General features: G+C 46.1%; 1 protein-coding gene across 1 annotated transcript; it reads left to right on the top strand.

The window, feature by feature from the left end:
* Positions 1-588: 588 nt before the first annotated feature.
* LOC103768526 (fibronectin) lies at positions 589-27,719 on the top strand (the record flags this gene model as incomplete). Its single annotated transcript, XM_008935668.1, has 26 exons — positions 589-855; positions 2,421-2,515; positions 2,843-3,011; positions 3,310-3,396; positions 4,154-4,345; positions 7,053-7,325; positions 8,341-8,523; positions 9,501-9,590; positions 9,796-10,065; positions 10,595-10,711; positions 11,140-11,304; positions 11,997-12,152; positions 12,947-13,060; positions 14,771-15,040; positions 16,910-17,097; positions 18,188-18,275; positions 18,402-18,578; positions 19,308-19,397; positions 19,615-19,794; positions 20,284-20,373; positions 21,201-21,667; positions 22,364-22,502; positions 23,924-24,088; positions 25,757-25,882; positions 26,490-26,596; positions 27,696-27,719. Coding segments are annotated over 26 exons (4,289 nt in total), but the record flags the coding sequence as incomplete, so codon positions are not given.
* Positions 27,720-27,725: the final 6 nt, after the last annotated feature.

Genomic DNA, 27,725 nt, shown 5'->3' with positions numbered 1-27,725 from the left:
TTTTGAACCCCTCCAGCACCGCCCTGGGCAGCCTGGTGCAATGCCTCACCACTCTTTCAGGAAAGAAATTCTTCCTGATGTCCCATCAAAACCTCCCCTGGTATAACTTAAGCCCATTTCCTCTCATCCTGTCACTTGGGAGAAGAGACCAATCCTTACCTCACTCCAGCCTCCTTTCAGGGAGTTGTAGAGAGTACTAAGGTCTCCCCTCAGCCTCCCCTTCTCCAGGCTAAACAATTCCAGTTCCCTCAGCTGCTCGTCCTAAGACCCTTCACCAGCTTTATTGCCCTTCTCTCGACCTGCTCCAGCCCCTCAATTTCTTTCTTATCCTGTGGCACCCAGAACTGAACCCAGCACTCGAGCTGTGGCTGCCCCAGAGCCGTGTCCAGGGCCATGACTGCTTCCCTGCTCCCGCTGGACACACTTTCTGATATAGGTCAGGATGCTGGTGGCCTTCTTGGCCACCTGGGCACATGCCGGTTCATGGTCAGCCAGCTGCCCACCAGCACCCCCAGGCCCTTTTCTGCCAGGCAGTGCAGTTGAGGTTCAGCTGGAAAGTTGATGCATGTTGCACTTTTTCTTCCCCAGAGCTTGATGCCCCCACCAACCTGAGATTTCTCAACACCACGGAGCACTCAGTGTTGGTGTTGTGGACGCGGCCCCGTGCTGTGATCACAGGATACCGGCTGACTGCAGGTCCCACAAGAGGAGGTCAACCAAGGACCTACAATGTGGGACCTTCTGCCACCAAGTACCTTCTCAGAAACTTGCAGCCTGGCACTGAGTACACTGTGTACCTTGTGGCAGTTAAAGATGACTTGCAAAGTGCCAGAGAGACTGGAGTCTTCACAACTTGTAAGTGTCACAGGCACATATTCCTCTTCCCTAACTCCTTGGCTTTTCTTCAAAACTTGTGCTGAAAGTGGCTATTGTGAATTGATACACAGAAGAAGCCTTTTGAAGTTGCCTTCCAGCAGAACTGCTTGGGAAATACTCCTTGTTCTTCTTCCTGAACTGCTTGGCAGGAAAAAGAGGCTTATTTGCATTAAAAAGCTTTTAGTAAAACATTTCAGCTTTCTGGTGATGAAAATCAAAAGGGAGAATTTACTACTGGTACCTCAGTTCTTGTTTAACTAAATCACAAAGAAATTTAAATTGACTTGATCTTTCCAGTTGTTTGGGTTTGTCATGATGAATCAGGGACAGCAAACAGATCCCTTAAAGCAGGCAAGGAATAATTAGTTTGTCATTTGCATGAAGTTGAAGGCAATCATTTCTCAAACCCAACCATACCATCTGAGGTAGCTCTGCTGCAATTACAGAAACTGATACAAATGTTGCAGTCTATTCTCTTTTTTTTTTATATTTCAGTTATCTGTACTTATGCTGTTGGCTTGGAAGAAATACTAAGCAAACTTTGGGAGGAAAGGGAGTTCTGTAAGAACCCACACACATAATTCTAGAAAGAACAAATAGATTCACTGTTTAAATAATGGTGAAGCAGTCATATAAATGAACCAAATTCAAAGCCATCCAAGCCCAGAACCACATCCTCTTTTCAAAAGAGAATGTGGTTTCCTTTAGAACAATGTGAAATTTAAATAAAGGTTCAGATTTTTAATGAGAGTGACACTGTTGACATTGGCAAGTTGCGTTTTGCTGACAGACAGCCTTAGCTATAAATATTTCTCAACTAGGAGATGGTTGGATATCTCAGATGAATGTTGCCTTCAAGTTCCAGCTTATTTAAATGAAACCAGTCCAGTTTAAGACAACAGGTTCATAAACTAATTCTCTTAATTAATAACAAGGTCAATTCAGGTTAAACTCAGTGGAGTTATTTAGATTGATTGTGGGGTACACAAAGGCTTTGGCTTCTATGCGATGCTCCTGGTGAGTATCAACAAGACCACAGATTCCCCAGATTGACTTTGAGCTCCCTTTCACTCTGCTGACTTCAAAAGAGTTGAAGATGTTGGTGGGGGATGAGATGGTCCTAGATGGAACAGCTGGATGACAGAGCAGTGTGTCGTGGTCTGTGATTGAACGGCATATGGTGGGTGAAGGAAAAAATAAGCTGGGTTTTGAGGAACACTTCAGAGATCATGCCAAAAACAATATTCTCCAAAATCCTCAGGGTTGGATTCGTAGAGGACTCATGAGGCCCAGTTCAATATTTTCATTTTCCTCAGGAACAGCAAAAGCACTGGCTATGATTAGACCACTTGCATACTGAGTCTAGTCTAGCAGCAGACAGAAGTAATCTGTCAAGTCCCTCCCAAACTATTGGATTTTCAGAAGTAATGTAGATCAGCACGTACTATGTGCTTCTTGCTATTTGGACTGCTGTAGATCACATTTTCAAACTATTTCGTGTCGTCACAGCAGCTAGACCTCAACTCTGTCAATTCCCTTCACAGATCAGCCTGTTGGCTCTGTTCCTCCTTTTAACACAGAAGTGACTGAGACTTCTATTGTCATCACCTGGACACCTGCCCCAAGGATTGGTTTCAAGGTAGGAGAAACTGAAGTCCCATGTTTCTTTCTTCTCTTGCTTCATTGTGATAGGGAGGACAGGTTAAAGCTGTTTACTGTGGACTGCAGTGGAGGCAGTAGCACAAAGGAGAGGTGCAGAAGTCATGCTGCTGACAGAGGCCAGTGCAAACATCCTCTGGGCTTCAGGTTAAGGTCTTCTGTGAGACACCTACAAAACAAGTTGCAAGATTAACAGTTGGCATTCATCATGCCATGATGCTCCTGTTGCAGGATAAGCCTGGGTGCTGCTAGCTAGCTGGGATTGGAGCTTTGAGACTGAAAAGCAAACTTTGCTGCTTCTCTACAGCTGGGTGTGCGCCCAAGCCAAGGTGGAGAGGCTCCCCGGGAGGTCATCTCTGATTCTGGCAGCATCGTCATCTCTGGCCTGACCCCTGGAGTGGAGTACACCTACAGCCTCACAGTCCTGATGGATGGCCAGGAGAGGGAGACGCCCATCATCAGAAGAGTGACTACACGTATGACCCGTTTGGTTTTCTACAACTGTTCCTTCTTACACTTGCTTGCCTTGTGCACCCCAGATGAATGGCTGTCTCCGGGAGTCGGTTCTCGTCCTTTCCTCCTGACGTAGTCTGGAACGTGGTTTTGATGTGTAGTTGAGAGTAGCACTAGCTCATACAAGGCAGGGTTGCAACTTCAGGAAAACATTTTTAGCTAATTCTAAAGTGTAAGGATATAATCTCTGGAGGAGGGATGCTGAGGGAGCTACCAGGATTCTCAGTGCCATAAATGACCCATTTGTCTGAACACTTGCAGCCTTGTCTCCACCAACCAACCTGCGCCTGGAGCCCAATCCTGATACTGGGGTCCTGGTAGTCTCTTGGGATAGAAGCACCACGCCAGGTAACCATGTCAGCTCGCCCTGTGCATGAACCCACTGTTGTACCAGAATGCTAACGTTTATTCTGCAGTGCCTTGCAGTTAGTTAAGAAGACACTGATTAGAATCTTGGTGTTGAATAATGTAAGGAAACATTTACTTATTTCTAGATATCTTCCAGGATATCATTCACAGTTAAGTATAGGTTGCCATAGGGTTCTTCATGATTTACATTCCATGTAAAATGCTGTATTGGTGTATGAATGTTTTTAAATATTTCAGCTGGTTTAGAGATTTGAGGGATTTCTCCACATATCCCCAGAGGTTTAAAAAAAGTCCAAAGGAAGGAAAACAAAATGGACCAAGAGGATTTCTAGCGGTGAAGAATGAATTTGTGTTATTGAGAGTAAGCGTAGGATTGCTGAAAGTGTCCAGGAGAAACTTTTCTCCCAGAGTAGCTGATGGGAGCTGTACAGTTGACTTCTGTAGAACAGGGGTTGAAAGCTTTTAAAAACCCCCACTCTCAGCTGCTGTATCTTTTCTTGATGTGTCATGAGATTTTCAGTTTGGTAGAGTCTCAAAGGAAACTGAAATGATACTGGGAGAGGGCCTTGGCTGCCTTCTGGGAAGCTTGTTTTGGGGTGCTTGCCAAAACAACCTCTTGCCTGCTGGGCTCGGGGTGGCAAAATCACTTGTAATGTGTTTGCTTTGGTTGTTCATTATGGAGACCTGATGTAAATACAGTGTGAGATTAACACATACTGGTGTATCTGCCTTTCAGGTATCAGTGGGTACCGAGTGACCACTGCTCCTACCAATGGGCAGCAGGGCTCTACTTTGGAGGAAGTTGTAGGTGCAGATCAGACCACCTGCACCTTTGAAAACCTAAACCCTGGTGTGGAGTATAATGTCAGCGTTTACTCAGTCAAGGATGACCAGGAGAGCATCCCCATCTCTGAAACCATCACACAAGGTAATGAAAGGATGAGCAGCACGTTAAGCTACTTGAAGTCAAATTGTTGAGCGTGAGAGCTCTGTGTTGCAGAACTATTAGTCTGATGGCAGAAGGCTTAGACTTCATATTTGTAGAATCATAGTATCATTAAGTTTGGAAAAGAACTCCAACATCATCAAGTCCAACCATCAACCTAACACTACTATGGTCACTAAACCGTGTCCCAAAGTGCCACATCTACACATTCCTTGAACCCCTCCAGGGATGGTGACTGCCACTTCCTTGGGCAGCCTGTTCCAATGCCTCACCACTCTTTCAGGATAAAAAAAAAAAAAAAAAAAAAAAATCTTCCTAATATCCAATCTAAACCTTTCCCACCACAACTTAAGCACCTTTCCTCTCGTCCTGTTGCTGGTTACTTGGGAGAAGAGACCAAGGCCTCATTACAATCTACTTTCAGAGGAGTCTTCTGGTCTCAAGAAGCAGAGTAGCCACGTACCACCACATAAGAGAGCAGTTCTTCTAACCCTGCACTTCTCTGTGTGGGCAGCCTCCATTGTCTGCCAACAGGGTGATGGTAAAGAGATGCATCAGTACACTGAGCTGGAGAGCAGCAGAGATTTAAGTTGACCCTGCAGTGCCCCAGCATCTGGAGCACAGCTGGTGTGAAGAGGAAGTAGGTGAAGAGAGGTATGAATGGGAAATAAACACAAGAGAAATTTTAGCAGTGACAGTGGCAGGAGATCAGTTCAGCACAATGGAGAAGAAAGCCAAGATTGAAAGGTCCATCACTGTAGCACTTCTGGGACACAAAGTGGCATGTGCCACCCACATTACATGAAGGTACCTTTGTAGCCACAGTTATCAAAATTAATACACATCTCCCCAGATGGTTTCCTTTTTTTTTTTTCTTTTGTGAGGGCTTTTTTTTGTTGTTGTTTCTGCTCAGCCCTGAGATGATGCCAGCTACTGTGTTTGCTTGCTCTCATAACACTGCTTTAAAATTTCTGTGCTTCACTGAAGTGCTGTATGCTCCCTGGGGGTGAACTAATGCTGTGACACTGCATCATTAAAGCAGTAATGGCTTTAGCCCTTCATCTTCTGGTGGGGGAAAGCTAAGAATGTATGTCTCTGGCTTTCAGCACTCTTTCAAGGTGATATGGTACATGCATTCCACGTGGGCAAACAATGATTTTACAGAAAACTGGCATTTTTTGCATCTTTTCTGTAAAATAAGTCTTCTAGAAGGATGTTAAAATAGAACATAACCACTCTTATTAAAACCAGTCTTTTTCAATGTTACAGTTCCTAATTATGTTACTGTTCCATAATTCCTTTTCAAGCTAACTTGTCATGACCCAACAGAATGGAGACCAAGTCCTCCATCTTTGACTCACCTTCTGGTGTCTGATCCTGAGGGAGGAGGAGTATCTATTAGCTCCCTCTGATTTCAGGATCAGCCTGCTAAAGTTACACAGCCAAATCTTATGGCTTAAATCAATACCAGTCTATTGACTTGAGCAGCTGAGGGTTTGGCCACTGTCAATGAAAGATGCATCTAATGTTCTCTACTCCCTGCCCGGTGCTGTTGGTCCTAACATGCAGGGAAAGAAGAACAGCTTTCATACCAGGAGTAATATTCATAGGGGAAACAGTCACAGCTGCACTTGTTTGCCATACAGAAATTCAAGCAATATATAGAAGCTCGTTAAAGAGGCTCCTTATTCAGTGGCTTAGTCCTGAGACTTTAAACAATTTAACCAACGAATCAAGTCGGCCTCTTGGCCACATAGTGTTGCATATGGGGGAATATGGGGACGTTGTCACTGTTACAGATTTCTTATCTAAAGGTAATTTCTAACCATTTGCCATCTTTCCAAGAAAGTATTTTATTACTTACTGTTCTGTGTCATCTGTTTTTAGCACATATATTGTGGCAGTTAGTGGTAAGTAGAACTTGAAGAATTCTGGGCCAGATCCTCAAGCTGTTATGGAGATTTGAGACTTGTTTTCAAGTCCAGTGTAAACAGTTTGGATAGTGGATAATCTGCCCTGAAGCTTTTTGATAGTTCTCTGCCAGCTGAGGGTGTGGTCTGATGTAGCTCCTTCAAATGGGTTTATATTTTGATGATCCCAACGATAAAACTTAGACTTGTCATCTGAACAACACGAAAATTCTAGAGGGTCAACTGACTATTATTTCAGAGGAGTTGTTTATACATTAGACTTTGGCCTCTTGTTTTCTATATGAAAAAAATATTGACCTTTTTCTGTTCCTAGCTTCAACAGAAAAAGATGGGTCTTTATGGCTCATCATTGCTCCAGCTAAATTTGTTGCACATTAAATGCCTCTTGTAAAAGGTGCATTTTTGAAAATAGTAGGTCTGAAGTAGAAGTGTTTTGTCTTCAAGGGTCAAGGTTTCAGCTTCAGTCTGCCTAGGGAGGCAGCTGGAGACTGCATTTGAAAGGTACAATGTAAAAAAAAACAAAAAAAAAACAAAAAAAAAAAACCAAAAAAAACCCCAACCAAACCCCAACAACAAAACCCCCTAAAACACCAAACACTCTCCTTTTCCCCCAAACCCTAAGAGAAATTCTGCATATCACCGCAATTGCTTCGTAAGTTCTGTCAATGTTAATAGTGATGAACACTGCTTTTTTCTCCCTTGTCTTTCTTTTGCTTCCGTGTGTCTTTGCCTTTCCTGTTTGCTCTTTAACTCATTAGAGGTGCCCCAGCTCACTGACCTAAGCTTTGTTGACATAACTGACTCAAGCATCGGCCTGAGGTGGACCCCGTTAAATGCCTCCACTATTATTGGCTACCGCATCACAGTAGTTGCGGCAGGAGAAAGTGTCCCTATTTTTGAAGATTTTGTGGACTCCTCAGTAGGATACTACACAGTCACAGGCTTGGAGCCGGGCATTGATTACGACATCAGTGTAATCACGCTCATTAATGGTGGAGAGAGCGCCCCTACCACTCTGACACAGCAAACGGGTGAATGTTGAAAACTTCTGTGTTTTGTGGCGTGGACGGTGTCTCAGGCTGTCACTGGCTGTTGGGACGACGGGGCTTTGTCCAAAGAGGGATCGAGCCGCTCGCTGAGGGGCAGCCAGCCAGACCCAGCTTGCTCCTTGCTCGCAGTGGCGCTGCTAGCTTTTTGGATTTGAGGTGTTTGAACACTGTCAATGGCTCCAGACTTGCCAGGCTCCTTCACTTTCTGCTATTCAGATTTGCAGGGTCCAGGTGGAACTAAGAGCCTGAAACATGAGCTGTATATTCCCCAGACTTTAAAACTTATTTCCCAAAATAAGAGTGCTAAGGGGTGGAGCAGTTCAGCAGACACCCTCCAGCCTCGATGGCCCTTTGAGCTTCCAGCACTTTGTTGCAGCGGTGGCCCTTTCCACAACGCCCCGAAGGAGGCAGGTGAAGGAGCACTGCCCGAGAACATGCCACTGACAGCCATGCCACACCGTCAAGGGTCTCTAATGCATGAGCAGGTGGCCAGCTGAAAACTGGTTCTTGCATGAAATCTTGTTGTGTTTCAAAATCCCGACGCTGTAAATCCTTCGACATTAGTAGAAGTAGAATTGTAGGAAATTAGTGATATACCCTCTCCTCTCTTGTGCGTGCATGTATGAATTCTAGGTGAGATGACTTTTCCATCTGTAGACTGCTGTAAGGCAACTTGAAACCTCTCTTGGTTCCACATCTGTAATATGAAATCCAGCCCTAAGAAGTGCCTTACTGAAATTGCTACCTTGTTTTCAGATTAGGCCCATGGGGTCTATTTAAGCTATTGGGAATTGCCAAGAGGTTAAAGGAGCCTGACAGTAGTACAGACCTATTTTAACTATAGTAGAACTGAATGTAGTTTAGAAGTCTGTTTGCATGGGTCTGACACAGTAGTCTGTTATGCATGAGATACTTTCTCCAGTGATTCCCTGAACATACATCTTGATCAGGTTGGATCAGATGGAGAACTGAGACGTGTGTGTTCTTTGCTGTGTAGCTGTGCCACCTCCCACTGACCTCCGCTTCACTAACGTGGGGCCTGACACTATGAGAGTGACTTGGACTGCACCAACTTCCATCGTGCTGAGCAGTTTCCTCGTGCGCTACTCGCCCGTGAAGAAGGAGGAGGATGTTGCAGAGCTGACGATTTCACCCTCAGACAACATGGTGGTCTTAACAAGTGAGTGGGTTACTGACATAAACAAATATGAGGCCTCAAATATGACACAAGATGAGGCAAAAGGAAGATAGCTTACTCTGAGTGTAACTGGACAAATTCTCAGCTATCTAAGCTGATGTCCAAATAGCCTCTTACAAGCTCACACTAAATGGCATTTGGCTACTTGCTTCACTCAAGTTTAAGCCAAACCACAGGAAAATTTTTCCCATCAGTCCAAGGACAGCAATGATTCAGACTATGGGGCAATTGCATTGTTTTGCAGCCTGGTTAGGTATTAAGACTAAGTACATATTACTCACCTGTTTTTTCCAAAAAATGTCAAGGACTTGCAGTGCAGAGGTTCAGGGAGAGGATTAAAATGCACAAAAGGTCATTGCTCCTTTGGCTTTGTATGCTCAGGACCAGAAAATAAATACTGTTTGGAACCTTAGTGGACACAGTAACAAAATGTGGGTATCTTCAAAAAGCTGACATGAATTTTTTTTTTGGTGCAAATGCTGTGTTATAGTTGAAGTGCTTTTTTTTTTTTTTTTTTTTTTTTTCCCCTGTGTCCTAGAATGAGATTGATTGAGTGAAAAAATAACCCACTTTGAGAATGAGACCAGATCTGGGGCTCCTCTGAGTTAGAATAGCTGTGGTGGAAATCCTTGGCCCTGTTCCAGTTTATATCAGCTAAAGCTTTGGCTTGGTGCATAGCTAAACTACTAGGTGACTAGAAACGACCTTGTAGAAAACTAATTGCTTCTAGCCAGTCTCCACAAACTAATGAAGTAATGATGCAGGATACCATGCTCCTTCAGGCTGAAACATTGCAAGCAACCATAATGCCATGAAAAGAACTGATTTAAATTTTTGGCTATCCTGGAGGATCTTCCATCAAGCAAGACCTCTCTTAAACAGTTAAAACTGTGTAGAGTGAGTGACTTCTAGCTATTAGTAAAGAAATATGTCTAAATACCTGTACTTAAACTTCACAGATCTGCTTCCTGGTACTGAATATCTGGTGAGAGTTTACAGTGTTTCTGAGCAACATGAGAGCGCACCTTTGTCTGGAATCCAGAAAACAGGTACTTAAATGCACCCTGAGACACACGTGTGATTATTGCCATTCATCAGAGCATTCAGTAATGGGACTTGGTTGCCTTTTCTTGTGTATTGTCACCTTGTTGATGGGTCATCAGCTGGATATCAAAGTGCACTTGAGACATGGCAGTGGTGATGATGACCAGTAGTTCAACTGAGCTCAGCCTCTTGTCTCTTTGAAATACCCAGGTCTTGATTCTCCCACCGGCCTTGACTTCTCGGATATAACTGCAAACTCTTTCACCGTCCACTGGATGGCTCCTCGTGCCACCATTACGGGCTACAAAATCCGGCATCACCCAGAGAATGGTGCTGGCAGGCCCAAGGAGGACCGCGTGCCCCCCTCCCGCAACTCCATCACCCTCACCAACCTGCTTCCAGGGACCGAGTACGTGGTCAGCGTCATCGCCGTCAATGGCAGGGAGGAGAGCATGCCCTTGTTTGGACAACAGACAACGGGTAAGCCTTGAGGGAATGCTGGCTGAAAGTTACCGTGAGGATTTTAGGTGTCCTCTGTGATACTGAGGTAGGGCTTGATTTAGAAAAAGGCAGGAGGACCCGTGCTACTTTCAGATCAAGTCGGATGTCTTTAGGGCCAGTAGAACTTTTCTCATTAAATCTAGTCCAGTGCCAGATGGTCTTTAACCAGATACATCACTGGTAGAGATGTGAAAAGGAAAAACATGAAAAACTTTCCCGTGAGGGTGCCAGAGCTCTGGGCCAGGCTGCCCAGAGAAGCTGCAGAGTCTCCTCCTCTGGAGAGATTCCAAGCCCGCCTGGATGTGATCCTGGGTGACCTGTTCTGGGTGACCCTGCTTTAGCAGGGGGGTTAAATGAAATGATCTTTAGCGGTCCCTTTCAACCCCCACCATACTGAGTTTCTGTGTGCACTAGGCCAGAACTACGACAGATACGTAGCAGAGTAGCATAGAATACGTAGCTGATGTACTTTACCTGTGTTGAAACTCTCAATTCTCTATTTTTCTAGTTTCTGACGTTCCAAGGGACTTGGAAGTCACCCCCACCAGCCCAACCAGCCTTGTGATTTCCTGGGATGCTCCTGCAGTGACAGTCAGATACTACCGGATCACTTACGGTGAAACAGGTGAGTGCAGGCTGCTGTGGCCAGCCACAGACCAGAACCTCTGTTCCGAGGCCATTAGAAAGCCACAGAGAACAGCAAAGGAAAGTTTGTCTGCTGCAGTCAAACTTTGGTGTCTGAGACTCTTGCAGCATATTAAGAGAAGATTGTCAAATACAGGTGCCTTTGTTTTTTGAAAGGAGACTAAATTTTTTGTCAACTAAAAGAGCAAGCATCTGGAGCACTCCAGTGGTTTTTGAGGTGGTTCTGTGTTCTTAATTCATTCTTTTCCTTGGGCTGCTCTGAAACAGACGTTGACCCAAGATCCACTGAAAATCAACAGGGTCCTCTCTTCATTTTGGTGCACATGAGATTTTTCTGGGGGGTTCTAATGAATTAAAATGTATCTTTTGAGGTCCATCACGTTTCTTTTTTCACCCCACCCTCCTTAGGTGGAAGCAGCCCTGTGCAGGAGTTTACAGTGCCTGGCACCATGTCTACTGCTACCATCACTGGCCTCAAACCTGGTGTAGACTACACCATCACTTTGAATACTGTAACTGGCCGTGGAGACAGCCCTGCCAGTAGCAAGCCAGTCACCGTCACCTACAAAACAGGTGAGAGCTGCTTAAACAAAACAAAGAAATGTACCCAAAATAAAACCCCTACAGCTTTGTGTTGGCTCATCTCCATAAATTCGTGTCACTGATGCCTGGTTTCTTTTAGAAGTCATGGCCTATGTTGTAAGCCCATCATTTGCAGTGGAGCTGCGTATGATAATGACATGACACAGAAGGGGATCATGGACTTGGACTTTTGGGGGAGGGAGACCCTGTGGAGTCCAGATGGGGATAAAAGCAATGTTTGACTGCTTATTGCAGAGTGGAAATGCTCTGCTGGTCTCTCACATCATGGGGGCACTCTTGCCTTACCTGTGCTGCTTCTGGTGCACTGTCCAGTGTGATCTTGATGAGACCTGACTTTCTAACTCCAGGGCTGTCATCTCGTTCCTGATCTGGATAGAATCTAATCCTACTCCTACTGTAGCTGCAGACAAAGGCATTTAGTAGCCTTTAAAACAAAGAAAATCCTCAACTAACATTGATAAGAGGGCAATTGCCTGCAGAGCACAGTTAAGGCTTTTTTTGTTCTGGGCTAGCATGAGGGACAAATAAATAGCAAAATGTTACCTGTTTGAAGAAGCACAGCCTAGAGAAGGAAGAGCAGAATTAAATTCAGCTGGGAGGCCACGGTGGAAGGAGGGTTTCCTGTACCAGCATACTCAGAAAAATCTATTTTTGTTGCTCAGAAATAGACACACCATCCCAGATGCAAGTTACAGATGTCCAGGACAACAGTATCAGCATCAGATGGCTCCCTTCAACATCCCCAGTCACAGGCTATCGAGTGACAGCTGTCCCCAAGAAAGGACATGGGCCCACAAAGACTAAAAACGTCCCTGCAGGTAAGAGTACAAGACATCCCTCACCAGACCTGTAAAGAATGCAAGATGTGACCACTACAATCAGCCCTGTCAGGCACTAGGCATATGCTCAAAGCCAAAATTACTCCTGCTTGTGCCCTATTTTTTGCTATCCTGCTGACTTCAGCTGGGTCTCATCCAGGAGAAGCTAAGGCAAATTTTTGCCCTGAAAGCTTTGCCTTTCTTTGACACCACGGTGTTACAAAGGTTTTTTCTTGGCAACCTCTATCTCTGAAAGGCATCTGGGTTTCCAAGAAATGCCATTGGATTTTCTAGCACCCAGCAAAACTTCCTCTGAAATCCTTCTGAAGGTCACATAAGGTGACCCTTGGTCATAGCATGGACTCAATCACATAGACTACAAGCTTAACCTTGTTACCACAAAGCCTGCCCAGTCAGCTCTTGGGGTGTCTTCAGGAACACTGTAGTTTGTGGGATCTGCAGAGATTAGCACTCAGGGATGCTTGTGATTCAGTTGGGGTAATGGTCTTATCCCAGAAAATCCTGGAGGTTAGTCTTCTCTAGCTTCATTTTTGTTACTGTGCTAACCTGCTGCGGGGCCTTTGAGCAGGTACAAATGGCAGATGTCTTGTTGTGTGCTGCCTGAGAAGTGTAGTGCAAGGAAAAGGCAAACTTGGTACGTCAATCCTGGCTCGTTTTAATGACGTGTATTAATGGCATGGCTTACACAGGCCCTTCATTCAAGGCTACGTAGAGGCCAGTTCTCTGCAGCTTTGTGCAGCTGCAGCTGGGCTGATGTTCTTCTTTCCTGCCAGATCAAACGCAAGTCACTATTGAAGGTCTGCAGCCCACAGTTGAGTACATGGTCAGTGTCTACGCTCAGAATCAGAACGGCGAGAGCCTGCCCCTGGTTGAGACAGCCGTCACCAGTACGTATTGCACCGCACGGTAACAAACCAAACGTTCGCCGCTGGTGTCCGGATCTACCGTGCAGCATCACCTTCCCAGGGAAAGGAGGGGCAGGTGCCTAGTCTCCAGGAGAGGGCAAGGTGGTCTGCCCTGTGATACGTATCATGCACTTAATTTGCAGATGCTGGCAAAAAATGCAGTCCCTCTCCCTCAAACACTGGCAAAATGCAAGTCCCCCGTGCCCTCAAAATGCTGCGCTTCTGATTTTCTTTCACTAAAGCTGCAAAAAGTCCTTCAGCCAATCGGTGGAAAAAATGTGCAGAGATGTCCTTTTTGGAGCTAGGTGGCAAAGGTGATTACTGGTAAGGGACTGGGCTGGGCTTGGGAGTACTTGCCCTGTGCAAAGGTGTAAAGGAAACCACACACAAGTTGTGTCAAGAAGGGGGGATAAAATACTGCAAAAGAAAGGATGGCTCAGCTCTTGAACATCTGCCTCTACAAAACAGCAGTACTGCTCTGGACACAGGAGGCAGGAGGGAACATGTAACTTAGAGGGGTATCTCTGATGTAAAGTGCCTTTTCCAGGGACACCTCTGGGGTAAGAATTTGCATGCACATTCTTCCCTTGCTCAGGCTTCTATTCAAAACCACAGCTCAGCCCCAAATACTTCAAGTTGTCCTGAACAACAGGAACTTCTCTGAAGCTTTGCTTTGCTCAGGTGGGAAAGGACTCCACATCAAATCTCAAACCAACAAATTCCTGGATAAAAAAATCACCTTTGCCAACTAGAAAATGTAGAAAATTCAGGACTAATATAACGTGGCAAATAAACTTGAAATCTTACAGAAAAGCATAATTTAGATGTAATATAGAAATGACATGCTGTATCCTTCCATTTTGTCTGGCAAATGGGTATAGCTCTGTGGTGGCCCCACTTTAGACTTCTGTGGAGCACGGCTCGCTCACCTTGCTCTTTAGCACTGAGCTTCCACTTTGCTAGGAAAATCCAATGAATTGATCAAATTCAGAAGTGTGCCTTTCACCCAGCTGCACCTGTGGACATTCCCTGTGCACTCAAGACAACACTGAAAAGTTTTTTTCTAACTGATTTAAAAATATACAGAGTAATTTGCTTTCTTGATAAATGTGTTTAATTGGATATTAATTTATGAAAGGAAATAGTGGGACTGATTCTCCTTGGCATGGCACTTTGCACAGCAGCTTACAACAGTGAAAAGCAAACAGTGTGAATCCAAACTTACTGAGTCAGGTGGGACAGGTTGTCTGGCTGCCATTGGCACTAGAAACCAGTTACTGGCTCTGATGGTAGAAACAGGTCTTAAAATTCCCATTTCTTTTTCTTTTGCTCACTTTTGCTACTTTAAAGTAGCTTAATGCTGCTAGAGTTGCCTAAAGGGGGGTTTCAGTGTTGAAGGGACTCAAATGTAGGTGACCATTAGTGTCCTGGCTGCTTTGAAGGTGGCTGGGCAAGTCCCATTGGTTTCAAGAAGGCCAAGATTGCCTTCCAGCTGTCTGGCAGCCCCAGACTCCCAGCCTTGCTCTGCATGGTCTAAGCATGTGTGCAAGGTGCAGCCCAGAGGAGAATCAAGTACCCCCTCTCCTGCACAAAACCGAAAACCGCTTTGCATGTAATAGAAGAGCTTTTTATTTTCCTCACCCACAACCTGCTTTTTATCACATAACCTCTTACTGTTAATTTGCCTAACAGACATTGACCGCCCTAAAGGACTAACATTCACTGAGGTGGATGTTGATTCCATCAAAATTGCTTGGGAAAGCCCTCAGGGGCAAGTAACCAGGTACAGGGTGACCTATTCGAGCCCTGAGGATGGAATCCATGAGCTATTGCCGGCCCCAGGTGGTGAAGAAGACACTGCTGAGCTGCATGGCCTCAGGCCAGGTTCTGAGTACACTATCAATATCGTTGCCATATACGATGACATGGAGAGCCTGCCCCTCACTGGGACCCAGTCCACAGGTACACCTTTAACTACACCACCCAGCAGGCCACGGCAGCAGTGGCTTCTGCACTGCTGGGTAAAGCCTGCTTCCACGTGCAGCCGGTGCTCCATGCCGGGGAGGCCCCAGGGGCAGCCCAGGGGATGTGACTGCTCTTGCAAGATGGCTCCGTTGGTGTTGTAGAGCTGGCTGCTGGCAGAATCAACCTATGGATGTGTTGGGGAAGGCAGGGGATGCAGGACAGATCAGCTGCTTGAAGGATTGGATACTAGAGAAAGGAGGGATGTTACCTTCTAGCCTTTTCTCGGTCCTCGGGTGGATCAGTGATGTCTGGTCCCTAATCATGGAGCCTGACGTGGTGAACCACCCTCTCACAAGGCTCTTGTCTTTAGGATATGTGGCACCTGCAAGCAGAGGCAGTTAGCAACAACAGAGACTAGAGCAGCTTTCATCCTCCAGGTCCTCACTGTTGGATGGGCCAAAAGATCAACATGAGGGGCTGGGGGATTCCTTAACCCGCTCTGGAGGTCTCACAGAGCCTCCAGGTCCCTCACTGGCACTGCCCTAAGGACTACAGTCCATGCACATTTCCACACCCTGTGCTCATGTCACGTCCACCAGAAGAGGACATGCTCCACTCAGGAGAGTCCCTTATATGCCAGTCTGACCCAGCTCCATGTGGAATACACTTAAAATTCCGTTGTGAACAAGGAGAAGGAAGCTAATTGAGATAAAATTACTTCCAGCAGTATGGAATCCATTGCAAAGCTTCCAGTGCTGCCAGATGTGTATTTATTACAAAGGTAGCACCTTTGGAGTAAAGGTTTCTTGTTCATTTGTGGATGAGAAGTTGATACTGTAATTCCAGGGGTGTAATGAAGCCAGTGGTTCCTAGTGTTTAGGTTGTTGTACTAAACTGAAGCAAAGTGCTGTGATGATTGAAACAACTGGCTGACTACCTGCCAGACATGCAAATACAGTCGTTTTTGAAACCCACTCTCTGTAGTTTACCCTTTGTGGTCTGTTCAAGAACATATTTAAAGTCATTTGAGACTTCCCGTTGGCTCTCATGGGCTTAAGATTGAGATCTGAGCAAAGCAACAAGGGAGACTTATCTTGTATTGCCACTCTATAACCTTCACAGCAATATGCTAATAGCAGGCAATATGGTAAGGTCTGTTTTCCCCATTTATAGCCCAAGGATTACTGACAGTAAGGCCAGAAAATGTTTCAATGGATGCTCCTTTTTTTATGCCAACCTTTGTTTTTAAAGGTATCTGACGTGTTAATTCATGAACAGACTCCTGTGTGATGGGCCTTATGGCCACCACAGCTCTGCTTTTCCATTGCCTTGCTCTCTGTGTAGTAATTTACACTTGTGTAAGTGGCTGTAAAATGCTTCCCTTCTGCATTTGCAGTATTTTTATATCCTCTTTGCAATTCCTGAGCCTGCTTCCTACTTACTTTGGTAAATCATCCATCTTTTAGAAAGGAACAGAGATAGCCAAGTGAAGCAGGACTGAACTATTAGCTATGTGATGAAAAGCAGAGACAGGCAGAATAATTAAAACAGACTGGCATACTACACGTTTAAGCATGTCCCAAAGCCTTCATCTTACATTCAGCAAGTGTTGTTATTCACCTAACTTCAGGGTTGAAGCATCAAGATCTCCTTATTTCTGCTGGGAAGTTTTACTGTAGGGTCTAAGAATCTCCTCCTGAACACCTTGTCCTTTCCCCATGGTGCTTTATGCCTGTGTTTGTAAAAAGCACACCACTTTTCTGCTCATGTATTTCAGCCCTAAACCCATTTCATATTCAGGAGAGTATTATTTTAGCTAAGACTGTCTTCTTTAAACTAACCATGTGCCAATCCGGATCTTTGCAGCAATTCCACCTCCTACAAACCTGAAGTTTATTCAGGTAACTCCCACCAGTCTTACTGTCAACTGGAATGCACCAAACGTTCGCCTCACTGGCTACAGAGTCAGAGTGAACCCCAAAGAAAAGACTGGTCCTATGAAAGAAATCAACCTTTCTCCGGACAGTACGTCTGCTGTCGTGTCTGGATTAATGGTAATTCTTTTCTTTGTGTGGTGGGAAGGAGTTGTTAGGAGAACTTGAAGCAATTTCAAATTCCTGGGTCAGGAACCTTAGCTGGAGTAGATCATTAGAGCTCCCAAGGGTCTGCCTCTGAAGTCTGACTAGATGTCAGCTGTAACTGCTCCTCACCATAGTTTTTTTTTTTAAAAGGCAAGGAACTGGCCTGCTGAATCTGCATTCTTTTCCTTGCCTCATTTAGCACAGAGAGACTGGATGCCTTAATCAAATGCAAATTATCAGGTTCACAATCAACAGTAACTCAGCAAAATGCTTTTACTCATCTTTCACAAAAGAGGTCAGATAAAGTGACCTAATGCAGAGGTTTTCAAGCTGTGAGATGATAGCTCTGGCAGTCTTTTGCCTATCTTTAAGACATCTGCGAAATGTAAGTAAAAAAAATGCAAGTCTTTAGTGAGTAGGCTTAAATTTGCTATATAGCCATCTTCTCCCCTGGAAACATTTCAGGAGTTCCTGATCTGGAAAAGGCTGAAAATCACTGCTTTTATGGTTCCTGCTGTCTTAAAAAGCTACTGATCTGTTTTTAAGGGCTTTTATGAATCATTTTCAAAAATGAGCCTTAAAAAACAGTGTAATCTAAGTGGACTCCTGATCTGATGCAGTCAAGGACGAAAGACTGTGCTGTAACTTCCACCATTATCTTTTCCTCACAGCAAGAGCACCTTATCATAGCAAATGGCATCCATTAACCCCAGGAAAAACAGGATGTAAATTAGGTTTCTCTGAAGAATCAGCTTTGGAGCACAGATTTCAAGATAAGGAGCAACAAATAAGCTTCTTCCAGGATTTCCTCTGCTCCTGGGTGTGCACATGCACACTGCTAGTATTATCTACAGCCCTGTTTGTCAGGGTCAATGTCTATTCTTTTATTACAACTGGAAATAACTAGTATTGTCCCATTAATCCTTCACTGGTTTGAGTCCTTTTAAGGTTTTATACGTCAGTAACTGGTGACCAAAAAATGTGGCTCCACCAAACACTGAATGGTGTATTTCCCACACTGACATGTCCTTCTCATAGCACAAAATAACTCTGTTCATTCTAGGTAGCAACCAAGTATGAAGTGAGTGTCTATGCCCTGAAGGACTCTCTGACCAGCCGACCAGCCCAGGGCGTGGTCACTACTCTTGAAAGTAAGTAGTGATCCTCCACAAATGACCAGTTAGTACTGTGCTGGGTGCAGAGGCAGAGATCCTACTCAGCTGGGAAGTTTCACAATCCCCACTGTACTGACAGGAGAACTTTTCCTTCTGGTGCAGATGTTAGCCCCCCTCGCAGGGCCCGTGTAACAGATGCCACCGAGACAACCATCACCATTTCCTGGAGAACCAAGACTGAGACCATCACTGGTTTCCAAGTTGATGCTGTCCCAGCAAGTGGCCAGAACCCCATTCAAAGGACCATCAGCCCTGATGTTAGGAGTTACACTATCACTGGTAAGTGGGGTGCTTCTGCAAGTGCAGGAGCTTCCAGGCTCGTACCTGAAGGTACACTGAGTTGTTGTGTTGTAGTTCCATTTCCTTGATGAGAAATACTATAGGAGCATCCCTAGCATGGGAGAGACAGGTACCTGTTGGAGCAGGTCCAGAGGAGGCCACAAAAAAGACTCAAGGGCTGGAACAGCTCTGCTGTGAGGACAGGGTGGGAGAGTTGGGGTTGTTCAGCATGGAGAAGAGAAGAGAAGAGAAGGCTCTGAGGAGACCTTATTGCAGCCTTCTGGTACTTAAAGGAGCCTATAAGAATGATGGGGATAATCTTTTTAGCAGAGCCTGTTGCAACGGAACAAAGGGTGATGGTTTTAAACTAAAAGGGTGAGGGTTAGACTAGACCTAAAGAAGAAATTTTTATGCTGAGGGTGTTGAAACACTGGCCCAGGTTGCCCAGAGAGGTGGTAGGCACCCCATCCCTGGAAACGTTTCAGGCAAAGTTGGACGGGGCTCTGAGCAACCTGTTCTGTTTGCAGATGTTCCTTCTCCCTGTAGGGGCATTGGGCTAGATGACTTTTAAAGGTCCCTTCCAACCCAAACCACTTTGATTGTAACAACATGGGGAAAAAATGAGTCATAAAGAGTAGTCTCCAAGAAGAAGCTGTTGAAAGACATTCTGATGCCCCTTTTAGATGGCTTTCTTGATTGCCTAACATTTATATTTCACGTTCATTGTAGGCTTGCAACCCGGCACCGACTACAAGATCTACCTGTACACGCTGAATGAGAACGCGCGCAGTTCCCCGGTAGTGATCGATGCCTCCACTGGTAATGAGCTTGCCTGATTTTAGTGCTCATGCTAATGTGTGGTAATTACCTATGGCCAGGCAGAAGCTGCCTCCATCTGATCACATATAACACTCGCTATGACTTACAGCAATATGTTTTACTCCTGAGTGGGAGAAGGGTGTCAGAAGATGCAGTCCAGGTGAAGAATATGCTTGCCTCTACTGCATTTGATTTGTTTCCTTTTGTGTTTCCCTAGCCATCGATGCTCCTTCTAACCTGCGCTTCCTTACAACCACAAGCAACTCCCTCCTGGCTACCTGGCAGCCTCCACGAGCCAAGATCACAGGCTACATCATCAGATACGAGAAACCTGGCTCGCCAGTCAAGGAGGTTCTGCCTCGCCCTCGGCCTGGCACCACCGAGGCTACTATTACTGGTACCTGTCTCTGTTCTGTTTGGGAGCTCTTCATCTGAAACACTGAAATTTGAAGAGAGAGGGGGAAGGCCTAGTTACAAAATGTGTTGACAGTCAGCTAATAGAAAGACAAAATTTGTTCTTTTAATGACAGCGGTCCTACAAACTCGATACATTTCTCTGAACAACCCATAGCTGTTTTACACTGCCCCCACGACTGGCATCTGTTCAAGGAAAAATGCCCATGACTCTGGCACCCCATCAGTCAAATGTTCTGAAGATTCGTTATGTTTTGTGTGTGCAGCATCCATGTTCCCAGCTGATGTGGTCAGATTTCCAACTTGCCTTGATGAGCAGGAGGCTGGACAATTTGCACTGTCTTGAAAACCTCAGATCCAAAATGCACATAGTCACACCCACCTCTCATCTTCCCTTAGATCTCACACCTAATCATAAAAGAGAAGCAATCCTTAAGTTTAAGATTGTTTTATGTCCTTCCTCCCTCCCTAGGTTTGGAACCTGGAACTGAATACATCATCTATGTCATTGCTGTGAAGAACAATCAGAAGAGTGAACCGCTAGTTGGCAGGAAAAGGACAGGTAAAACAGAACTCTGGATTATTGTGTGCCAGCAGGAGATGGGATCTTCCACTTGGGGAATACAATCTCAGGACTGAAATAATAATGCTATTTAAAATAATCCTGTTCACACCATTCAGCCACACCTTTTTTTGAGTCACATAAATAGGCTTTGTAAGGAGGTTTTCCTTTCGATGCAGGAGGTAAGATTCTGAAGTTACATTAATCACATTTAACTGTTTAAGTGCTAAGAACAGAACAACTTGCTTGGTGCTTGCCTGGGTACCTAACTGATAATTAAATTAGGGTTAATACTCCTTTTTCCATCTAGCACATGATGGTATCGAAGGCAGAATCTCTTCACGGGTTGTCCATTGCATTTCTCTTTACATCCTCCATGGTGTGAGATGGAGATACCTCTAGCAATCCAATTATCAGCTGTGTGTCCAAATGTGAACAAGGACCCAATTTCTTATTGGACAGCCGTGATTTTTCTTAAGCTGATAACCTGTGACTGTCTCTTGTGATCATTTCTTCTAAATTTGAGCAGCGGTGGTGGTTATGGGTTGCAGCGTGCAAAACTGTTGCTCAGCTGTATGAAATTTTCATACCAACACACTTCTTATGCCTATGTATCAGAGATACATATATATTTATATAGTATATAAATATGCAGAGATAGAAATTACCTTCACAATCACAATGAGGTCATAAAAAGTGTGTTGCATCTCGGGATGACTGCTAATCTTTGATGCTTGGAGGGGTATATAGCTCCACTCCAGCTGTGTAATAGAGCACTGTTAATTTGCCACGCTTTGCTTTATGGCTCCTAACCTTTCTTTGGCTAGATGAGCTTCCCACGTTGATTACCAGACCGCACCTCAACCAACCCGACATTCTCGACGTGCCTTCCATTGACGTGGGGACCCCTTACCTCACCAACAATAGGTATGACAATGGGAACGGTATCCAACTTCCAGGCACCTCTGGGCACCCGCAGACAATAGGACACCAGGGTCAACAAGTCGTCCTGGAGGAGCACGGCTACAGGCGGCCTGTACCCACTACAGCAACTCCCCTCAGGCCGGGGTCCAGGCGCCAACCGCCGAACGTGGACGAAGCGATTGAAATCCCTGGGTACCAAGTGCCCATCATCGTGGAACCTTCCTACCCGCACTCCCACGTGCCCAGGCGCAACGACACCATGGGTCAAGAGGCTCTTTCTCAGACTACCATCTCTTGGAGGCCGTTGCTAGAGAGCTCTGAATACATCATCTCATGCCAGCCAGTCAGCCAGGATGAAGATACTCTGCAGGTAATTGATCTGTCTCAGCACAGGAACAGTGTTAAAATCATAGAATCCTTTGGGTTGGAAGGGACCTTTCAAGGTCATCTAGTCCAACCCCCCTGCAGTGAGCAGGGACATCTTTAATTAGATTGGCTGTTCAAAGCCCCATCAAGCCGTGAGGCACACATGTGGCAGCAGATGTTTCTTGGGAGTTCTGTCCCTTTGATGTGTTAAGGTAAAGACAATGGAATTTAAGAGTTTTCTTAACATGGAGCTGAGAACAGGACAAATGTCTCCTTCCTCTCCTTCATCTCCTTCATGGAGAAAGACACAGGATAAAACCACTAAACCAGAAAGCCCTCGAAGTGCTGTCATTTCACCACATTGCACCAGGGAAGGGAACAACTGGGGAGATGACTGGGAGCTTCAAAGACCGAGGTGCTGCTTCTCCAAGCCAGACTCTTTTAGCCCTTCTCCTTTGTTTCCCTTGGTTTCTGTTTCCCTGAAAAGGCAGAAACAATGTATCCCTTGTGAAGCACAGTCTAGAGTAGTCAAGTTTAACTTGGTATTGTTTGAAGTTCTCAATGTCTATGGGGAATGGGCTGGCTCCATCAGGGTATAGACCACAGAAGTCAACCAAAATGTCTTTCCTGTGAGTGGGGTGACACCTAAGGAGTAATCACTCTTCCCTTTCTGGTGACTTGGCATTGCCTCTTGTTGCAGTTCAGGGTTCCTGGCACTTCATCCAGTGCTACACTCACTGGTCTTACAAGAGGAGCCACCTACAACATTATAGTGGAAGCCCTGAAAGATCACCGGAGACAAAAGGTGCTGGAGGAGGTGGTCACAGTTGGCAATACTAGTAAGTAAAAGCTTTATGGAGTCTAGGTGAACCTCTGCTGCCCCTGCCTCCTTGCCTTTACTCAAGGCAACCTACCTGGTGCCCAGGCTTGACAGGAGTTCAGAAAGGAAACTATTCTGACAAAGAATGTTCACAGAGCAGAGCCCTGGGACGAGTCATTTGTGAGGTTCACTGGTTTTGGATAACTGAGACACTGGCCATGTGACTAGAGCTGTTCTGATCTGTTGTCTAATCATGAAGAACATGCTTTGAGGCTTTATACACTTATCTAGGGTCTGTGCCCAGGAGTGTGAGGCACCTGGTGTTTGCTGCTTTCAAAGGAATTGAGGGATCACACTGGTGTCGCAGAGACCTGGCCAGGATCTGCTGTCACAATAACACATCGTGCTTATGGGAAGGGGCTGGTGGCCAGCTTAACTGCCCTGTCAGCGTGTTGGTTATCCAGCAGCACCACTGCACCATCCTGAAGGTCCAGCAGCAGGGCAGGCTGCCTGCAGAGGTGCTGATGAAGCCAAAACAGGCAGCATTTAGAAGCCGTGTGACCAACCACAAATACTTGTGGTCAAGAGACAGCACTTGCCACAGCTGAAAAGCCCAGAGCCCACATGCACATGTGGGACCTGGGCTTTGCTTTTACCAGCACAGGGGACTGGCCAACAACTCTCTTTTCCTCTGTCTCCTGCTGTGTGTGTTGAGGTCAAAAAGAAGAGGAGGATGGGATGGGAGAAGAAGAAATAAAGAATTAAGGATTTACTTTGTCCACTTGTTAAGCTTCTCCATGTAGCTTCCTACTGCCTCTACCTCCCTGGGAGATGAGGCTGTTTCTCCCCTTCCAGCACCCCAGTCGCCTGGTGTCTGTCCCAGGCTGAATGGGGAGCATTAACTCGTGACCCTGATCATCACACTGAACTGGTGGTTGTAAAACACCTGCCTTCCAATCAAGGCACACACAAGGTGAAAATCAGTCTGTCCAACAGCATGGTCTGGTCTCCATCTCCCACCCCCCTGCCACAAACTAGAGTCTGTAGTGCCCCAAAAAACACCACACATGCAGCTACCAACCTCCTGCTGTTCCCCAGCATCTTACAGCACGTTTCTCTTCAAAACAGGCTAAGTCAGGTTGTTGCTCTCCAGCAGCAAATGCAAAAAATCACACTTGCTTGAAACTTGGCAAATCAAAATGAAAATAGCCTTCGTGTCAGGTTTTTTTATCATTCAACCACTCTGACACATGCAAATGGAAAATACATCACAGGGAGTCTGGAGTGGTGACAGAACAGTCAAGTATATGCCCATGGGGCAGCTCCATTACTGCCAGGATATTGTATGAAAAAAAAAATAGCCTGTGTTCAGTGAAAGTCGTTCTTGTGTTCAGTAATTCCTATTGCTGGGTGATGAGTTTCTTATCTTTTTTTTCCCAGTCTCTGAAGGACTAAACCAGCCAGCTGACGACACCTGCTTTGATACCTACACCGGCTCCTCCTATTCCATCGGCGAGGAATGGGAGCGCTTGTCTGAAACCGGCTTCAAGCTCTGGTGCCAGTGCCTGGGCTTCGGCAGCGGCCACTTCAGATGCGACTCCTCCAGTGAGTAGCTTGCTTTTGCCTTGCCCCAGCTCCAGGCTCCCCGCGCACTCACGGCATGTTTGGCAGAACCAACCTGGTCCAAACATGGCGCAAACCAACGCAGGCTCAAGTTTTTAAACCAAAGCAGTGTTTTGAATCGTGTGAAGTGATGGAAAACTTTGGTTCCCTCTGAGCCGTGCAGCTTCTCGAGCATTGTCATTCACTTGTATTGATATTGCCACCAAAGTGAAATGTTTGTTGGATTTTCCCTACTTTTACCATGTGTAAAAGTGAGACAGGCAAGACACCGAAGTGGCCAAATCCAAGAAGCCATTGAAGACAGCTTTGAAGTTCCACCTCAACATGAGGAAGAACTTCTTTCCTGTAAGGGTTACAGAGCACTGGAACAGGCTCTCCATGGAGGTTGTGGAGTCTCCTTCCTTGGAGACTTTTAAGACCCGTCTGGATGAGTTCCTTTGTGACCTGTCCTAGACTAGATGGTCCTGCTCTGGCAGGGGTGTTGGACTTGATGATCTCTGGAGGTCCCTTCCAACCCCTAACATTCTGTGATTCTGTGTGTGAATTTTCATCTCCTACTTAGGCAGATGGTTGCACTGGGGCAGACAGATCTGTGTGGTTTTCAGTGGGTGTTACAGCAAGACCCAGTCTGGTTTGTGTTGCAGGCAGCAAAGCGTCCCGTGGAACCAGTGCTCCAATTTTGTCAGTGGATTTCTGAAGCTCTGTCAAGCAAGCAACACCTCTGCCAGGGCACTGATTTTTATTCTTTGCAGGACTGTGGCTTTCATGGAAGAGTGTTGTCCAGCTTCATGGAAGGGAATGGAACAAATGTTTGTGTTTGGGTTAACACAACACATATCCAACTAATTTAAATTGTGGTTTTAAGTGGTGGAGTAAACTGGGCAAAGAGGGTATTCCTGCCCTTTGCATCGACTCGGAGGAGTGACTGCAGGGAATATGCTGGTTTTACAGGACTAATATTTGTATTTCCCCATATGATAAACATGGCTTACCTGTTGTGTTTTGCAGTCTCTGCAATACAGTTTTACTTGCTATTGGCTCAAAAAAGAGCATTTAAAATATTTTTCACTCCCTCCCTGCCCCATGGCTATTAAATTCCTTTTCATTTCTTTTCCTCTACTCTTGGGCAACCCTCCCCTGTCCCTCTCCACTCTTTGTCATGTAGAAACATAAAATCATTTTGGCTGGAAGAGCCCTTCAAGGTCATCAAGTCCAACCATTAACCCAGCACTGACAGGGCACCACTAAATCATGTCCCTCAGAACCACATCTCCACAGCTTTTAAATGGTGACTCCACTTTCCTGGGCAGCCTGTTCCAGTGTTTGACAGCCCTTTTGGGGAACAAATTGTTCCTGATGTCCAACCTAAACCTCCCCAGCACAACTTGAGGCTGTTTCCTCTTGTCCTATCAGTTGTTACTTTCTCTTCTCCTAAGTGTCTCCAGGCATGCCCCAGAGCTGTAACAGTCCTCAGCAGTTACAAGCGCCAGGTGCTGAACCCTCTTCCAGCAGGAACCAGTTTCCTCCTTGGGACTTAGATGAGCTGAAAAGACTTTCTCCTGCCTGTCTGTTCGTTCCTGAGGCAACACCAAGGGGTCACTGCAGCAAGGGGGCTAACTCCTGTTTCTTCTCTTCCTCTGCCTTCTCCAGAGTGGTGCCATGATAATGGTGTAAACTACAAGATTGGGGAGAAGTGGGACCGGCAAGGGGAGAATGGCCAGATGATGAGCTGCACCTGCCTTGGCAATGGAAAGGGAGAATTCAAGTGCGAACCTCGTAAGTCTCCTCCTGATGTTAATTTAATTGAGTCCCATTCAGGAAATTTCAGCATCTCAGGGCTGTTCCCATTAACGTTTGGTCCTGCCATGAGGGCAGGCAGAGGATCAGTAAGTCTAGTTCAGGTTTTGGAGGCTGAGTCAGTGACAGTTTGAATCTGTTCTCAGAAGAGCCGAAGGCATAAAACTCACTTTTCCAAGCTTGAAAAGGGGAAAACTCCTCTCCTGCTAGCTAAGGTCACAGCACACTCAGCATCTGTCTGCCTTTGGCTCTGGAGCCATCCAACAGGGACATGTCACTGCACTAAGTGGTGCAGATCACCCTAATCTGTAACACAGGACTTTTCTACAGGGCCTGTTGCCTGAAGATCTGCACTTCACACTGTGAATTAAACTGCATTGCTCTTGTCAGGCAAATACCCTCATGTTCTAGTTTAAAGCTGGAGAGCTGTAGAAGTGACTGATGTTGCCCCTGCCAGTCAGCGAGCCTCCAGACAAACTGGGAGAATGCACTGGCCACAGGTTCCTGTTCTCATCACCAAGCTGTCCTGAGAATGTGTAAAGTCAGGTGCATACCATATAACTGAGCTCTTCCTGTGCCTCCACAGATGAGACCACGTGCTACGATGATGGGAAGATGTACCAAGTGGGAGAGCAGTGGCAGAAGGAGTACTTTGGGGCCATCTGCTCCTGCACTTGTTATGGAGGACAGCAGGTAACCAGGAGGGACTTGGTATACAGAACACGGGGGCTGAAGAGAGGAGGCTGTGCTAGAGTGCAGTTCCAAGACTGCTGGGTTTCAGGTCAGATGGTGTCTAATGCCTGGCCAAAACAGGATTACAGAATCATAGAATGGTTTTGGTTGGAGCAGACCTTCAAGATCATCAAGTCCAACCGTTAACCCAGCACTCGCAGGTCACTACTAAACCATATCCCTCAGCACTAAATCTCTATGGCTTTGAAACCCCTCCAGGGATGGAGACTCCACCATTACCCTTGGCAACCTGGGACAGAGCTTGACAAAATTTCCAGGGAAGATGTTTTTCCTGATATCCAACCTAAATCTCCCCTGGCACAACTTGAGGCAGTTTCCTCTTGTGCTACTGCTTGTCACTTGAGAGAAGAAACTGACCCCCAGCTCACCCCAACCTCCTTTCAGGGAGTTCTCAAGGGTGAGGTCTCCACTGAGCCTCCTCTTCTCCCTGCTAAACAACCTGAGGTCCCTCAACTGTACCTCCTAGACCTTTCCCTCCTTGCACTCCAGAGTTTTCCACAGCTTCACTGCCTTTCTCTGGATATGTTCCAGCCCCTCAAGGTCCTTCTTGGAGTGATAGTCCCAAAACTGAACCCAGAATTTGAGGTGCAGCCTCCCCAAGGCCGAGTCCAGGGGGACAATCCCTGCCCTAGTCCTGCTGGCCACACTAGTGCTGATCCAAGCCAGGATGCTGTTCACTTTCTTGGCCACCTGGGCACACACTGGCTCATATTCAGTTGCAGGGCTGGCTCATGTTCAGGTGGCTGTCAACCAACACCCCCAGGTCCTTTTCTCCCAGGCAACTTTCCACCCACTCTTCCCCAAGCCTGTAACATTGCATGGGGCTGTTGTGATCCAGGAGCAGGACCCAGCACTTGGCCCATAACACAACTAAAATAATTAGTAGGAGAGCTGAGGTACTTGCACTGGGGCCTGCATGGCGTAAGGCGGAGCAGGCTCAGTGGTGTTGGTGGAGCTGTGCCCACGTGCACGAATGAGCACCGGCGGCGGCTCGGCCCTCGGCGCGCTCTGACTGTCTCCGCACGTTGCGCTTCCGCAGGGCTGGCGCTGTGACAACTGCCGCAGGCCC

Source organism: Merops nubicus, unplaced genomic scaffold (assembly GCF_000691845.1).
Source record: "Merops nubicus isolate BGI_N331 unplaced genomic scaffold, ASM69184v1 scaffold7862, whole genome shotgun sequence".
Classification (NCBI taxonomy): domain Eukaryota; kingdom Metazoa; phylum Chordata; class Aves; order Coraciiformes; family Meropidae; genus Merops; species Merops nubicus.
This window is presented reverse-complemented; position numbering and strand designations above follow the sequence as displayed.